Below are 15,159 nucleotides of genomic sequence, written 5' to 3' on the forward strand. Positions count from 1 at the left end.
TTACGGCAAGATTCTCTGATTCAAGTCCGGAAATCTGCTCTCACCCGAGTTCCAAAGCATTGGCCTCGGGCCGGTGCTATCAGAGCCACTACCCAAGCACAGTACTTCTGTGCATGTTCACCTACATTAATTCAAGGGCGACCATCCACAGAAGCGTACTCCAAGTAGCATCCTTCGTGCGGTCCATCAAAAAGCCCTCTCACTTCTCTCAGTTCTGGCATCAGTCCAGCTCAAGTCCTCCACCAGCAAACTCAGCCATCGTCTCAGCCCGTCATGGAAAATGCATTGGTTGGGAATCCAGATCAACTCAAAGATGGCTTACGCAAGGATTCCATTGACTTCCTCGTCAATCACGTAATCTTGCCTCCGAAGCTCCCTCAACAAAGAGAAAGCGAGGATGAAGAGACCAGGGGCGAACAAAAGCTTCTTCAATTCGTGGAGACGACTATAACGAACTTCTCTCGCAATTTTCAGGATCAGGCCAAAAAGAAAGCCTGGCACGCTGCCAGATCAGCCGTGCAGAACTGGTCCAAATCATTGCAGGACGGTGTGCTCCGCGAAGAAAGCCTCGCTGAAAGAATCTCTGGCCTGAAAGAGTCTGGTAAGGCGATCTCTCTCATGTCCATTTGATTTTGCATGTGCTGATAGAATCATAGAGCCTTTCATGATCCACGTAAAGGCTGCCAATTCCGGCCTGCTCATTCGAAGGACTGGGGATGATCAGGTTGTCTTTGACGCATTCGAGGCGTCTCCGAAGGCAGGCGATGTCATCCACACAGAAGGAAGACTCATTCACGCGTTCCCTGGTCGCAGTGTGTCTGTCCCCTGGAGCACTTTCGCCGACAAACGGCTGTGTCAAGAGCTTGCTTCGATGATCCATCGCTTGCACAAGGAACGCGTCCCGCTTATGACAGCGTGCGGTCGAAATGATGGCGATACTTCTGATGACGAACGTGAATGCCACCCGGGATTAGTGACTGAGCTCTTGCTCAGTATTGTTGCCGTGTTTGGTGACAACTTCGACAGCCCCAAGATTCAGAAGCATCTCAGAGACGAGGTCAACTGGGACGGCAGCAAGCTACCTTGGAGGAGATCACCGCTTTGGCTGGTGACCCGTGTCTCCTTGAACCTAGTGCTTCAAGCGACTTTGGGACATTCCTTAGCACGAATTAACTACAAATCCTTTATGGTCTTCCTCATCGCCAGGATAAGCGACGCCGCCAAAGACTCGGTCGACTCTGATATCAAGGCCATAATCAACACGAAGTTGTCTCGGAGATTGATGAAGTTGGGCGGTGACAGTTTCAGGTCTGCCATCGCCAGAGCGGAAGATGCGGTATCCCATAACCGTAATTTTTTGGAATCTCGCTGGTTGGAGTTCCAGCACAAAGAGAAGAAGAAGGGACTCATCAAAAAAGCACCCCACGTTGCCACCGAAGATGATACAAACCTGCTCTTGTCAAAAAGTCAAGTTTACCTGGCTGAAGCAATCAAGAACAACTCTTTCCAGGCTCGGACAACGGAGGCCCCTATCAGCGAACCTGTTTCATTGGGATTTACTCAGGACGGACTCCCTTTCTTAAACGAAGTGCTAGATCCACAACAGCAAGCCATCGTGCTTGAGGATTTTGAAGAATGGGTGTTCGAAAAGCTGTTCTCATGGAAGCAGGGCCAGAAAAGCTGCGAGAGAGGGTGCGAGTCAGTCGGAGCTATCTTGAGAAGCTACGTGGCACTCTCTCGTCCGTTGTACAGCGACAATCCCCGAGCAAACTCAATTATGGTCCTCACCATCCTGGAGATTTGGAGAGTTCTCGACACCATGTGTCTAGAAGTCTACCCGATGCTAAAGGAATACAGCCCGGAAATAGATCCTCATGCTCTCGAACCTCTTTTACTCCCACGACTATCTCACATGAAAATTCTGCAGAAAATTGAGCAGTACCTTGAGGAGAGGCACAAAGGAATCTCTACCCATAGTCGCATTCTGCAGGAGTCCAAGGACGACAGCTTTTCTGTGAGATTCTACGACGCTTCGCCGCAACACCAGAAGCTGAAGGCCAAGATCGAGCGACTGGCAAGATCACGAAGGAATGAGAAGACCCGAGAGTGGAAGAACAAGAAAAAGCAGCACGAGCAGCTCTGCACCGATGCTCGGAAACTGATTCATGAACACGTAAAGTGGAATAAGACAGCGTGTCGAGGTTGCGAACCGTGCACTCTGGAGCGGCAAGCCAAAGAGATCACAATCAGCGTAGACGAATGGCCTCTTCCGAAGGCCTTGTCTCAGCTCAAAGCCGCCGTGTTTGAACTGGATTGTCCTCGTGGGTTCTCAGCTTGGCGCGATGCTACCTGGCTGATCTTGCAGGACCTTGGCAGAGGCGATCTCGTTTCCTGCAAACCGGTCCGAGCGGAGCTATTCAACTACGAAAACCTGAAGGAGCATGCGGTAAGCAAAGGCCAGAGGATCGTTTTCGGTTCAACAGCCAGGTCATGTCTTTCTTCACAGCCACACGGTTTCCCTATCGATCTTGCAGAGGTCTTGCACGACAATGAGCTCGACTATCGCTTAATGGATAGCTTGAAAAAGGGTTGGGTGGCAGACCAAGCTCGAGCCCCAGGCTTCCAGCCTCTTTGCGTGTCCACTTTGCCTGCAGGCCCTTACCAGGATTCTGGATTGCAGCACTTTGTTGACAAGAGCTCCTTCGCGCCAAACGACGTGATCGCACGACAAACCAAGTGCGTCAGTGGAATAAGCCACCACGAATTCCTTGCATTTGCAAGCTTGCGTGCCGGGGAGCGAACACAATGGCTCAATATCTTGAGAGAACTGGGATCGGCAGACATGACTTTCGGAGCGGAATCTGTGCATATCTTAATTCGACAGACTGCGTTACAAGCTGGATCTAGCAACAGGACAACACTCAGAGCGGCCCATCGTTTCTTCGCGGACGATGCATTCTGTGGTCAGCTCCTTAGCATATTAGACGGTCACGCAAAGGCAATACAGGCAAACTGGAAGGAACACCATCGCCTGTCGACGTTGATTATCCTGGTGCTCCGGACTTTGTCCCTCACAGAAGACTCTGCCATTGAAGACCGAGCCATTGAGCTTTTGCGAAGGCTCCGCGGAGTCGGTCTGTCATGGTGTCGCCAAATGGCGATTCAGCTGCCGTCATGTTCGACGGAGGGATCGGCCAAGCAGCTCAGGGAAGCGATTCTTAGGTCAGCATTGGCCTGCCACACAACGTTTGATGCCGACTCGGACAAGATTTCCAAAGCTTTAGAAACGAAGGAGGATGTGTCCAACATCGTTGAGGCTTCAATACACATGCACAGTAACCGTCCGACCAACATGGAAGATCTCCCATCAGAAGTTCAACATAGTTTCCTGTTGAGTCAAAAGCTGTCACGGAAGCTATTCGGACATCTCAGAGTACTGCTTGCCAAGCACTCTGCAGGTATTAATCAAGCAGTCGGCGAGATTTCTGACCTGAAGAATCTTGATGGGAAGTGGGCCGTCGACTTCAGCTCCGAAAGCCCTTGGATCAGCAGTGGGACTTTTGACCGCACAGAAGGACCAGGTCAAAAACTCAAATTCAATTTGTTGACTGGGGAATTGTTGGTTGACGGCCAACCCATGGGACGTTTGCCATCGGAGATCACAGAAAGACCGCTCTACCAGAGAGTGTTTTCTTCCGTAAGCATTGTTCCGCGACTGACTGGCTCTTGACTGACATTTTGTTAGCGAATTCTTCGTGTTATAGCCTCAGACTTGCCTCAGATGCAGTATCGGTCTCTAGAACCGATTGAAGGTCATGAGGTAAGGACTCCCAATCAATCATCAACAGCGCGTTCTAACCGGGATACAGATCCACTTAGGCCTGCATGACGGCGAGTTGCTGATCAAAGCAAAGATCGGAACGCAGATCTTGCGTATCATACCGCATGAACACTTTGATGGGGACCTCCCCCGTCATTTCCAGCATGATTTTGTCCACTGGATGGACATGGAGAGTCACATCATTGAATTTCGACCCGTTCAAAGGCCTTGGGCGAAGCCCTCAAAGACCTTGGAATTGAAATTCAATCCTGATGGACGGTCATCGATGCAGGTGGGAAACAATGATCTCATTGAACTGCAGACCTCGCCGGGAAAATCTTCCAAACTGGCAAAATCTTTGAACGCGGCCTTCAATGCTCTGGAGAAGCCCATGCACTTGGTGGCAACATCTTCTCGATCTTCAGGGAGGGTTGAAATTGAACTTCCTCGATTTGGGCTGAAGTTCTTTGTCAACGAACAAGGGCTGCTGGAATCCCAACAGCTTTCTTCTACGGTGGCTGAAGAGCAGGACATAGGATGCCTCTACGGACTTCGGAACAAGCTTGTCCTGCAGGGCAGTACCAGAAAGAGTGTGCTGATTCCTCTTGGATCAGTGACCGTCAGCAAATTCGACGAGCACAAGCGGGTGCGCATCAACTGTGGAGACGGGGAAAAGATTCGGTTCGTCCACTTCTACCAGAACGAAATCCTTGGAACCCTACAAGGCGCGTCAAGCGTCACGGAACTTCTCTACCAGGCATACCTCCATGCAGTGACGAGCTTCCCTCAGCCTGATCCCTTGACAGGCCACAATGGAACTTCCGAGGCCTTAACTATTCTGGAAGATAAAAGGCTCAAAACCCCATTCACATTGACCAAGGACGACATCAGACTGCTTGCACAAATAGCAGAACTCACCCCTCGACGTGAACTACATTCGACGCGTCTGAGGCACGCGCAAAGAGTCCTTTGGCGGCTTGATGTGGATCAACTGACTCAACACGAGGCATTTTACACTCTTGCGCGGGACATAATGTCCCACAACTCGCAATTTGCAATGCTATCAAACGATGAATTTCTCAGTGAGGAAGTCAGCAGAGGAGACCAACGCCTGCTGCACCGAGCGCATCTGCGGAATTCAAGCGCTCGAGTCCCCTGTCTGACCAGAAGGCTTGTGGAATCTGGCTCTGATAAGCCTTCAGACTCCAGGGACGGAAAAATGGAAAGCCCCCGATCCATTCGCGCATTCAAAATAGCTGCCTTGATCCACGACTGGAAATCACGCATCAAGGTAATGCGGGACCTTCCAGAGAAGGCTCAGTCTTGGAAGTTTGTGAAAGGATATGGCCAAAACCTCGAGCAAGAAATGGAGATGACCATTGACAGCCTTCTCGATTTCCAAATCGAGAGGCATTGGGGGTATCTCTACAGTCTCTGCCGTGACTCTGGCAAGGAAACACACCGTTACAAACTCCTCTTTCTTTTCACCACAATGGCTTTCGGAAACCCTGCTTCTAAGCCGTACCTTCGAACACTTCTTGCCATTGCTGTCTCCGGTCAGTTCAAGGACGTTTTACCAGACCACTCTTTCTATGAACTCGACTTCGGGCACAGTCCCGTCTCCAAAAAGCTAGAGGCCGACATCAGGACCGGCTACAAGGCGTTTGATGAGCGGCCAGACGAATCCCCTTTTGAGCGGGAAGTACGCCACAGTGCATACCTCAAACACAGAAAACAGCAGTGTGGAGAAGTAGCGCGACATCTCGAACAACAGTGGCCCTGCGAAATTGTTTCGCTTCCTGATGCTGCTGAAGCGCCATTGATCGACCTTGAAAAAGTAGGACCAAAATGCAAGTTGCTGTTCAGCAGATGGTTTCAAAATCACCACTTTTTCAATCACTTGCGCACGGTTGGACAGCTGCTGCTCCAATTCAAAGGCACGAAGTCAGCTTGTCGTGGTCCCCGAAAGCTTCCTGCATACAAAGCACCTGCCGAAAAGCAACCCCAGGAGATCTATCCATCGATATTGAGCCTTTTAGGATCCAGGAATCCACCGGCCTTGAGAAAAGCTCCAGAGCCCTTCATGGCAAGCCGCAGCACGCGTCACATGGAAGTTTCGTCCAACCATGACGAGCTCCGCAGAGTTCTTGAGAACTTGCAGATAGGAGGCAGTCATACTCGAGTGACTTACATCAATGACCTTCTTTCTAGCTTGGACGCTTTAGAGAAAGCCGGCTCCAGAACCCTTCCCCAGGAAATATCCGACAGTCTCGATGTACTCATTAGCCATCGGGAGATGCTCTTGGAGTTTTTCCGACAAAGCCTCGCTGAAGTCAGTCAGACGCTCCAACCCGAGCCAGCGATTGTTGGTGCGAAGCTCGCTTCGATGACTGGACTTTGGCCCCGAACGACACCTTACTCTTTGCTCGCATGTCTTTCGGTAAAGAACCTCGATTCTCTTTCTGAAAGCTGGAAAGCAGCGTTGACTGCTCTTGGAGAAGCCATATGCCTACTCCAGAGGTCAGAGCGTCTCATCGAATTGAAAACAAAGAATAACGCCCTTGCCTTCTACAACGAGGCCGAAGAGGCTGGACGTCAAGGCTGGTCGTCCTTAGAGAATCCGTCTTGGCTTCTTATGGAAATCCAAGGCAATTTTCAGATAAGGCGTATACAGGCCACTGTCGCCAAGAAGGTGATTGATCCGGATGGCAAAGAAAATGCCATGGTACAGCTGAATATGGGAGAGGGAAAGTCTTCTGTCATCACGCCAATGGTCCTTGTAGCCCTTGCGGACAGGAAGCAAATCGCTCGCTTGCTCGTACTGAAGCCCTTGCTCAAGCAAACGAACTCTCTGCTCAGTCAACGACTAGGTGGTCTGGTCAATCGCTCAGTCTATCATTTGCCCTTTACGAGGGATACCAGGATCGACGAGTGTCGCCTTCCCAACCTGAGGAAAATTTACGACGAGGTTTTGGAACAGCAAGGAGTTATTCTCGCCTTGCCAGAACATATCCTCTCTTTTCGCCTGCTGGGGCGGGAAATGTTCATGAAGCAACCGAAACTTGCACGATCAGTGATGGGTCTCGATCTCTGGCTTCAACAGACTTGCCGGGACGTCCTCGATGAGAGCGATGAGCTCCTGGATTCAAGGTCCATGTTGGTCTACTCAATTGGAAATCAACAGCATCTCGACGATCAGTCGCAAAGGTGGAACACGATACTAGAGGTCTTCACCGTGCTAGCAGGTCATGTCAAAGAAAATTCTGCGAGAATTCCAACTCTTGAAGTGGACTACCGGGGCCGCTCCTTTCCTTTTCTGACGTTTCTGGATGACCAGACCTGCGCCAGGGTTCTAGAGACGCTCGTGACGGACATCCTGCGACGCAATCTCTGTGGCATTTGCTCTGATCGCTGGAGTTCGGCAACTTTCTCGGGAGTACAGAACTTTATCTCCCGACGAAGACTCGCACCCTTCGATTTCAACAACATGGAGGAAGAGTTTGGAAGCAAGCCAGTGTGGAACAAGCTCCACCTACTGCGTGGGCTTTTTGCGCATGGGATCCTGGACTTTGCCCTCCGAGATAAACTCTGGTTGGTCAATTACGGGCTCGCACCAGACCGTTGCCAGATTGCAGTGCCATACCGGGCGAAGGGGTTACCGTCGGCCAACGCAAATTTCTCTCATCCTGACGTGGCAATCGTGCTCACCTGTCTCAGTTATTACTGGGGCGGGCTGACGCAGAATCAGCTCAAGCACGCCTTTGAGATTCTGATGGCGGAGACAGATCCATACTGCGAGTATGAAAGATGGACCATGGACGCCCCTGAATTGCCACCCGAGCTAGAAACACTTGATGGTGTCAATCTGGACGACGTAGAAATCTGGGAATGCAAAATCTATCCCAGTCTGCGTTTCTCAAAGGCTGTCATCGACTTTTACATGTCCCGGGTTGTTTTCCCGCACGAAGCCAAGGAATTCCCCCGCAAGCTGTCTCTCTCAGCCTGGGATCTTGCTTCTACTAACAGGTCAATGCCCACAACTGGATTCAGTGGCACTGTTGATACCATGATTCCATCTTTGGTCAAGCAACGAGACTTGCCCGAGCTTCAGGATACCAACGCCATGGTCATGGAGCTTCTTCTTAAGGAAGAGAATCGCGGCTACATTGAAGCCAAAAATGCCCAAGGTCGTCGGCTGGGATTAGAAGAGCTTCTTCAAAAAATTTCGAATCACTCAAATCAAGAAAAGAAAATCCAGGTCTTGATTGACGTCGGCGCTCAGGTTCTGGAAGCCGAAAATGAAGATGTGGCAAAGTTGTGGTTGACATTTTCTCCCGACTACGAGGCCGCGGTATTCTTCAATGAAAATGATGAGATCATGGTGGTGGATCGTGATTCGCACATCGAACCTCTCTCAATATCACCCTTCAACAAGAAGCTTGACTCAGCCTTGATCTACCTTGACGAGGTTCATACCAGAGGTATCGATCTGGACCTGCCCTTAGAAAGCTGTGCCGTCGTCACGCTTGGACCGAAGACCACCAAAGACCGCCTCGTGCAAGGTAAAGATTCTCCAGTTTTAAATCAAAGCCAAAATTACTGACCGATCTTCCTAACTAGCATGTATGCGCATGAGAAAACTTGGTTGCAACCAGTCACTTGTGTTCTTGGCACAACCGGAAGTCCACCGAGCAATATTCGCAGTCTCTGAGAAAACCGACGAGGCCGAGCTAGACTCGACCGATGTCTTGAAGTGGGCTCTTTCCCAAACTTGCTCTACAAAAGATGGAATCAGACCTCTTTACGTTGCTCAGGGCCTGGAATATTGCCACAGAAGCCGTATATGCTCCAAATTCCTCCACGACATGGGCGCCATGCCATCAGATGACGACATGCCATCGGAAGAAGCCATTCTGTGCTTCAATAAAGAGATTTCAGAGCCCGATGCACGGCAACTGAAAGAGATGTACGGTGCTGAGGCTAACAAGAATACTGTGCGTCCCTGCCTCCTTGATGAGTCCGCCCAAAAGGACCCACTGGCACAACCGCTGGTCCGCGAGTGGAGAGCTTTACAAAACCAAGCTCGAAAGGACCCAACATTCGAAGATGAGCAGGAAAGAGAAATATCTCATGAGGTCGAGCAGCTTCGAGATATTCAAAAGGCACCAGCTGCTGCAGCCCATATTCACGAGCTACACGACGATGTCATCAACTTCGTCAAGACGGGAACGTGGGACAGACTTGAAGGCTGCCCTTTCTACCCCGCGTTTGAAGCATTGAGAAACACCACTGCGCATAAGAAGCTTCCAAAGAACAGCAACTGCTGCGGAGTCTTTGTTACGCGGGACTTCATCAAGACCGTTCATCAAGGCGAGGAGCCAGACCAAGACCAGTTCATCCGCCCAGTCAAGTGGGTGGTTTCAAGCACAAAGACGAGTGACCTCGTAGTCATCAGTCCTTTCGAAGCAAATGAGATGCTACTTGAGTTCCAGAAGTCGACGGCGGTAAGACTGCACACATACTCAGCCATGACATCAAGAAGCATGAAGTCATTCAGCGACCTGTCTTCCTTCACAATCACTGGCATCAAACCTGGCGCACTTACAGCTGGCGAGCAGGCTTCGCGCCAGATGGCGATTGCCCAGCTCGACATTTTCGCTGGTTGTCTCTTCCTGAAGGACTTCGACTCCTACCTGGTGGCTTGCGATTTTCTTGGTCTCAATATACGCAAGAATCGCCACCCCACAAACAGTCGCAAGAGGCAGAAAATCAGCAAAACTAAGGCCGTTCGAATTGACGGCATCGGCCAAGATGGCTTCACCGAGCCTAACGTCAGGAAGGAGATGGACCCAAATTGGGAATCCCCATTTGAGAGCTCCCCGTTACCTTTTCTCAGGGCGCTTATTGGCATCAGGCGCAAGGGCCAGGCCTATGCGCAGACACATATGGGAAGTGTGCTCAATGCGCGCCCATTGACAAAAGAGAGTTTCCAGGAGGACTTGGATGATACGGACGACTCAGACGCTTGAAAAGGCGCGGATGAAAATAATGGGGGTCATGGTTAATCCCTTGATTTACTTGGTTTGCTACATCTTCTTTTGGCTGATCTACTTTTGGTTTATTTGCTTTGCCCGGTTAAGCTGGAAGGTGATGGGTGGAAAAGTTTCTGCGAGAAAATCTGCTAGTTGGGCTCGGAAACCTTCTCTTCTAGGGTCGACGAGCGTGGATGATGAGTGGAATATCAAGGAGAGGCAGGCATGGATGCAAGGTCTTCGAAGTCAGGTAGCCAGGAGGCCGGGGGAAAAAGTTTGCATGCGAGTCAGGTAAATAACAAAAAGTGCTTTTGGAAAATCGTCGTCATTTCACTCACTTGCGATGTTTGCGCACGATGTAAAGATGGTTGGTCATCTGTGAAGTATTAGCATGGCCACTCTCCGCGACCTTTCAGCTGTGTATCCGCATCGAAAAACGACTGGCAGTCCATTCAACCACTATTCGAATTCAACTGGCGAATGCTGATGACACAATGCTACCGAATCGGACGCATACTGAAGACCGACCATCATAGGCTACTTTTCGACAGCCATAATCCGCTACAAATCTCGAAGTGTGTTACCGCATCATTCAACACCAACATGTCTCTTTTGCTACAGCTCCAACGGTACCACGACACCCGTACACTCCCCAAACCCAAGCAACTTCTCTCCTGTTTCCGCATCATGCACCCAGCCCGTCAAGCCCACCTCATCGCCATCCTCCAACCACGCCAACGGGCGCCTACCACCACCCAGCTCAACGGGCCGCGTGCCCATATAGCTGCGCTCGGCAAGGCAACAGCGGCCAGAATCGTCGCCCTGTTGCAAGAAGCATCATCAGTACCAAATACACACAGCAAAAGGAAACGACTGAGCATAGGACGCGAATTTACTTACTTCGAACAACGACATGGTCCCTGTGCCCAGCAAGTCGCCAGGCCCGATGGCGCTCCCGTTGCGCGTCTGGTGCGCGACTAGCTGCCGGTACGTCCAATATGTCTGCTTGTACTCTGCGTGGCCCACTTGCACTTCCTCATCACCGCCGGCACCGCCAGCATTGCTCCGGCGCAAAGTGACCGCGCAGCGAATGTCCAAGCACGGAGGTAGCTGCGGCGTGTCGTCTTTCTCAGACAGATAGTCGACAAAGGGCACGTGTGGCTGCAATTGACGCGGCAGCCGGGCGTGCGCGTCCAGTGCGTCCAAAGTCACGATCCAGGGGGAGATCGTGACGGCACCGGATTTGCCGAGGAAGGGACCCGTTGGTCCAGCAGATTCGGACGATTGGATGTCGCGGGCTGGTGTGAGGGATTCAGTGGGGATGGACGTGTGCGGAGTGACAACATGGTTGGCAAGAAGGGGAAAGGGGTAGGGTGCCGACACCACAACCCCTGATTCCACCCCTGCCACCTTTTGACCGCACAAATGAACGAAACGCGCAAGAACTTACCACTCCAATCATTCAACAACACAAAGCCAAATACCACGTCGTCCACCTCGTCCAATTTCACAGTCTGTCCCCCGGCCGTCTCGCCGCACAAATACACGCCTAGCTCGAGCTCGAAATCGAACTTTTTGGATGACCCTGAAGTAGCGACCGCATCCAGTTGAAATTGCCCGTCGATGATTCCGGAGAAGCGTCGAACCGGAGAACCCGATATAAGAATGTTGCGCGAGTTTCCGTAGTAGCCCAATGGCGAGTGATAGAAGGGGGCGCGGGCGGGGACAGGGTGGTTGAGGAGGTCAGCCATCTGTGAAAGTGAGTCCCGATTCTTCTTCTCCCCATGCATTTCCAGTTTTTCCAACACCCCCTTTCCCTCTGATTCCCTCTCCGCATCTCTTTAATTCATCATTTCTGCCACCGGCCGCCTCCCACTTGAATCCGGGGAAAAGAAAACACATACATTAACCGCATGCCCCAAACTGCTCACATAATCCGCATAGTTCAACGTCTGCATCGGCACATGGTTCCTCGTCCGCCGCTCCTCCAACAACGCCTCCCCCCAACTCCCCTCCCCTCGCTCTTGCACCTCCCTCCACACTTCTTGCACACGCTCGCGAACAGCCCGCCGCACAGCCCGGGGCTGCGCCGCAAATGCATTCAGCGTCTTCGCATCGCGCAGCGTTGCGGCGTCAAATTCGGGAATTGAATCGAAGACCCCGAGCCGCGTGAGCGCAGAAAGATCGATAACGGTGGAGTCGATGCGCGTCGCTGGGCGCGGTAAGGCGGAGGTGTCGGTTGAGATGACGCCAAAGGGGATGTTGGTAATGGGGAATTGGTCGGAGGTGCTGCTCATGGTGGCGTCGGTGGAGTTCGTCTCTGTCTTTTCTTTCGTCTCCTCTATTGTTACGGTTTGTTTGAATGCGCTTTGAAATTGCCTGGCTCTTTCTTAATGGACTGGTAGGTTGAAGTTTGCGGCGCTTGTTTGTGCGGCAACAACTGGTCAAGAAAGTCAGTCCGTGAGAACTTTCGAACGGAATCGAGAGAAATCCATAGCGAGGCAGTTTTCCTTCAGGTTTTGCCGACACGAAACGCCTCTGTAGCAGAAGCAAGTCACTCGACCCCTGCGGGCGCGCACTGCCTCAAAATTCTCCTGTCCTTTCAAACAATCAAACAGACAGAATGAAAAAGAGACACACTTACATTCTTCTCAAACTTCCGGTGTCCGATTTCAAACGCCCCGGATATGCCGTTCCAGGGAATTCGTTTTATTCGATGGCCTTCCAGCTCCCCGCGCCTCTCTCGGCTCCGCTCGCGGGAGCCGTCCGGGATGTGGACCACCGCACACGCGAACGCGCCGGACCCCGTGCCGCCTCCGCAATTCCGCACGCGGAACTGATCAGCTGGAAGTGAAGGAGAATCATTTAAGCGGCTCGATGCAAAAGGACCATGATTTCAGTTTCAGTGACTGCTTCGGCAATCCCTGGATTAGATACTGCGTCAGTCCAATTGGGAATCGATCACAGCGATCTGGTCACAATGTCCACCTTCCGCTGCTGCATGTTGAATCTGTGGTTGCAAATGCTTCCACGACGTCTCGAGAGTTGGAGTAGACAAGGAAAAGAGAGGGTGAATGTGGGGAAGAGACGCTCAATGCTTTACTGTATATGTAAGTACAACGATCGACTTTTCTTCGTCCATCCACCAAATGCGAGCCACCAAATCCCGATTAATGCATCCTCATGCTCAACCAGAAGGAGCAGCAACAACGACGGGCTTCTCTGTCGGGAACTTGTTGATGTCTTCTTCCGAAATATTCAGGGTGTCCTTGACGATTTGGTGCGGCGTCAACGCAAGCCACTGTCCAAGAGAAATGTCTGTCAAGCAACAACAGTTAGCAAAACATCACACTGTCAAAGAAGAGGCGGAACGTACCAGCAAAATGGTCCGCCTGCAAGACCTCGAGCAGAATGACGTCGTCCTCGCCGACATTCTGGATGTAGTGCGACTCAGATTGGGGAAAGTATCCCACATCTCCGGCATGGTAGTCAAACGTCGTAGCCGTGTTTGGCGGCTTAAACAGCGTTGCGCGCGCAGTTCCTGCGATGAAGAAACTCCATTCGGGGCTGCTGGGGTGCCAGTGGATCTCACGCATGGCGCCGGGCTTGATCGTCACCAGAGCGGCTGAAAATTTAGATGCAATGGGGAATGTGAGCGGGTCGAGAATTTTGACGCTACCGCCAGCAACCTCGCGCGGCTCTTGTTCCGAGAAATGGTATGTGTAACTGTCCTTGCCTTGGAGCGTGCCGGCCGAGCTGGTCACGTTTTGCTTTTGAATATCGGTTGGAGCCGCTGTGCCGGGGAAGATGAAAAGTTCGCCGTCGGGAATGTCGTCAAAGGCGGATACATTGACGTTGAGGTTCTGGGCCAAAACGGATTTCTGGAGCAGTCAGACACGTATTCGGCAAAATATCAGTCATGGGAAGACTCGTACCGGATTGTGGGCAATGATTTCAGAAGCGAGGAATGTGTTGTCTTCTGAAAAGCTGCCATCATCGAATACCAGCATAAACTCACAACCTCCTTCTAGTGCCTGGATGGAGTGCGGGACGCCTCTGCGAGCAATTAGCCATATTACTCGGTACCAAGGGCCGAACACTTACGCGGGAAAGAACCAAACGTCTCCCGCGGATACATCGTCTACGAAAGTCTTCCCGTCCTCTTGTACGGCCTGTTTCGATTAGCCATGAGCATACACAGACACCGGCACACGTACCTGGACTCGCGCACTACCATTCAACATCAATGCCCATTCGCTCGCCACATGCCAATGTAGTTCGCGGTAGCCATTTGGCTCAAGTCTCATGTCAACACCAGCCATGGCGGTGGCATCAGGCAGGACATCCACGTTCTGCTGTCTCGACCAGCCAGCATTTTTCTTGCCTTGCTTGACTTTGCTCAAAGCCAGGCTCCATTGCGCATTGCCCACGTCGCCGTGATCTGTTCCTGGCGGCGCCAATCTGTCGCTAAAGAGTTTGTCCAACGCGGGAGTGCGAGGGCCGGGGTCTGTCCCGCCTTTGGAACCTCTGATTGGCTGTGGGTTGTCCACATTAGAGAAGTCCAGGTACTCGCCAATGTTGGCATCCTCTTTCTGGCCTGGGAGTAGTTCGTAGTCGCCGACGTCGTTGGTGTTTTCTTGGCTCAGAACGTTGGTGGGATTATATCCCAAAAGTTCCTCTGAGCCACGCAGGCCTGGATTGCTTGCAGGCGCACAGCTGACGCTCCCGATGGCGACTAGCGACAGGAGAGCCAGGCGCGGGACCGAAGTGTGTCTAGCCATTTTGGAACGCACTGGGAGTGGAAGGAGGAATTCGAAGGAACGAGGTGGGTTACACTGCCGGTCTATTCATGAACTCTGTGCAGAACTCTAGGCTTTATACGTCACCTTTAGAGCCAAGGGTGACTCTCTCATGAGCCCACAAACTACTGCATCCCCCGCAGCTGCACCTCCCATCTCGCTGCAGGGTCGTTCCCCTCACCAACTCGTTCTTGGCAAACGCCGCATCCCGCGATCAGTTAGAAGCCCCGCGCCGCAAGTGTTTGTTCGTCTTGGCAAAGTTCATGGCGTCGGCATTCCTCTCGCTTGGATGTCGATGGAACTTGCATATATCTGCAAAAGTGAGCAAAGACCGAGACACGATATTGAAAAAGTGGAGGTAAGTACCAGCAGATGGGATTCAGGCGTCTGGCCAATGTCGAATGCTGGTTGATGCAAGGATATCGCTGGGCCAACCTGCTGGCCCTTTGCATTGCGCGTTAAATCCGAGCCATGTCATGGCCCTTCGATTGAAGATGTCTTGTGCTGT

General features: G+C 51.8%; 3 protein-coding genes across 3 annotated transcripts; 1 reads left to right on the forward strand and 2 right to left on the reverse strand.

Moving 5' to 3' along the window:
• Positions 1–273: 273 nt before the first annotated feature.
• On the forward strand, positions 274–10,144 carry J3D65DRAFT_583432 (uncharacterized protein; the record flags this gene model as incomplete). The annotated part of the gene is made up of 4 exons (XM_066797730.1): positions 274–601; positions 657–3,697; positions 3,870–8,382; positions 8,441–10,144. 4 exons carry the CDS (start codon positions 274–276, stop codon positions 9,847–9,849), a joined length of 9,291 nt encoding a protein of 3,096 aa, XP_066658471.1. The 3' UTR covers positions 9,850–10,144.
• A 155-nt stretch (positions 10,145–10,299) lies between these two features.
• J3D65DRAFT_612888 (uncharacterized protein) lies at positions 10,300–12,599 on the reverse strand. The gene is made up of 5 exons (XM_066799065.1): positions 12,497–12,599; positions 11,757–12,292; positions 11,303–11,603; positions 10,753–11,150; positions 10,300–10,674 (listed from the first exon to the last, which is right to left on the reverse strand). The coding sequence occupies exons 2-5, from the start codon at positions 12,147–12,149 to the stop codon at positions 10,468–10,470; spliced, it is 1,299 nt and encodes a 432-aa protein (XP_066658472.1). The 5' UTR covers positions 12,150–12,292; positions 12,497–12,599; the 3' UTR covers positions 10,300–10,467.
• Positions 12,600–12,954: 355 nt separating this feature from the next.
• Positions 12,955–14,689, reverse strand: J3D65DRAFT_612892 (oxalate decarboxylase). The gene is made up of 5 exons (XM_066799066.1): positions 14,070–14,689; positions 13,957–14,024; positions 13,788–13,908; positions 13,229–13,733; positions 12,955–13,170 (listed from the first exon to the last, which is right to left on the reverse strand). Exons 1-5 carry the CDS (start codon positions 14,631–14,633, stop codon positions 13,040–13,042), a joined length of 1,389 nt encoding a protein of 462 aa, XP_066658473.1. The 5' UTR covers positions 14,634–14,689; the 3' UTR covers positions 12,955–13,039.
• Positions 14,690–15,159: the final 470 nt, after the last annotated feature.

This window comes from Phyllosticta citribraziliensis (genome assembly GCF_038025025.1).
Source record: "Phyllosticta citribraziliensis strain CPC 17464 chromosome Unknown J3D65scaffold_2, whole genome shotgun sequence".
NCBI classification, from domain to species: domain Eukaryota; kingdom Fungi; phylum Ascomycota; class Dothideomycetes; order Botryosphaeriales; family Phyllostictaceae; genus Phyllosticta; species Phyllosticta citribraziliensis.

Coding starts and splice junctions, on each gene's coding strand:
- J3D65DRAFT_612892 (XM_066799066.1), bottom strand. CDS start 14,633: ATGGCTAGACACACTTCGGTCCCGCGCCTGGCTCTCCTGTCGCTAGTC. Junction 14,025..14,069: donor ATGGTAGTGCGCGAGTCCAG/GTACGTGTGCCG, acceptor TAATCGAAACAG/GCCGTACAAGAGGACGGGAA. Junction 13,909..13,956: donor GACGTTTGGTTCTTTCCCGC/GTAAGTGTTCGG, acceptor AATTGCTCGCAG/AGGCGTCCCGCACTCCATCC.
- J3D65DRAFT_612888 (XM_066799065.1), bottom strand. CDS start 12,149: ATGAGCAGCACCTCCGACCAATTCCCCATTACCAACATCCCCTTTGGC. Junction 11,604..11,756: donor GTTTGGGGCATGCGGTTAAT/GTATGTGTTTTC, acceptor TCACTTTCACAG/ATGGCTGACCTCCTCAACCA. Junction 11,151..11,302: donor GTTGTTGAATGATTGGAGTG/GTAAGTTCTTGC, acceptor CCCTCACACCAG/CCCGCGACATCCAATCGTCC.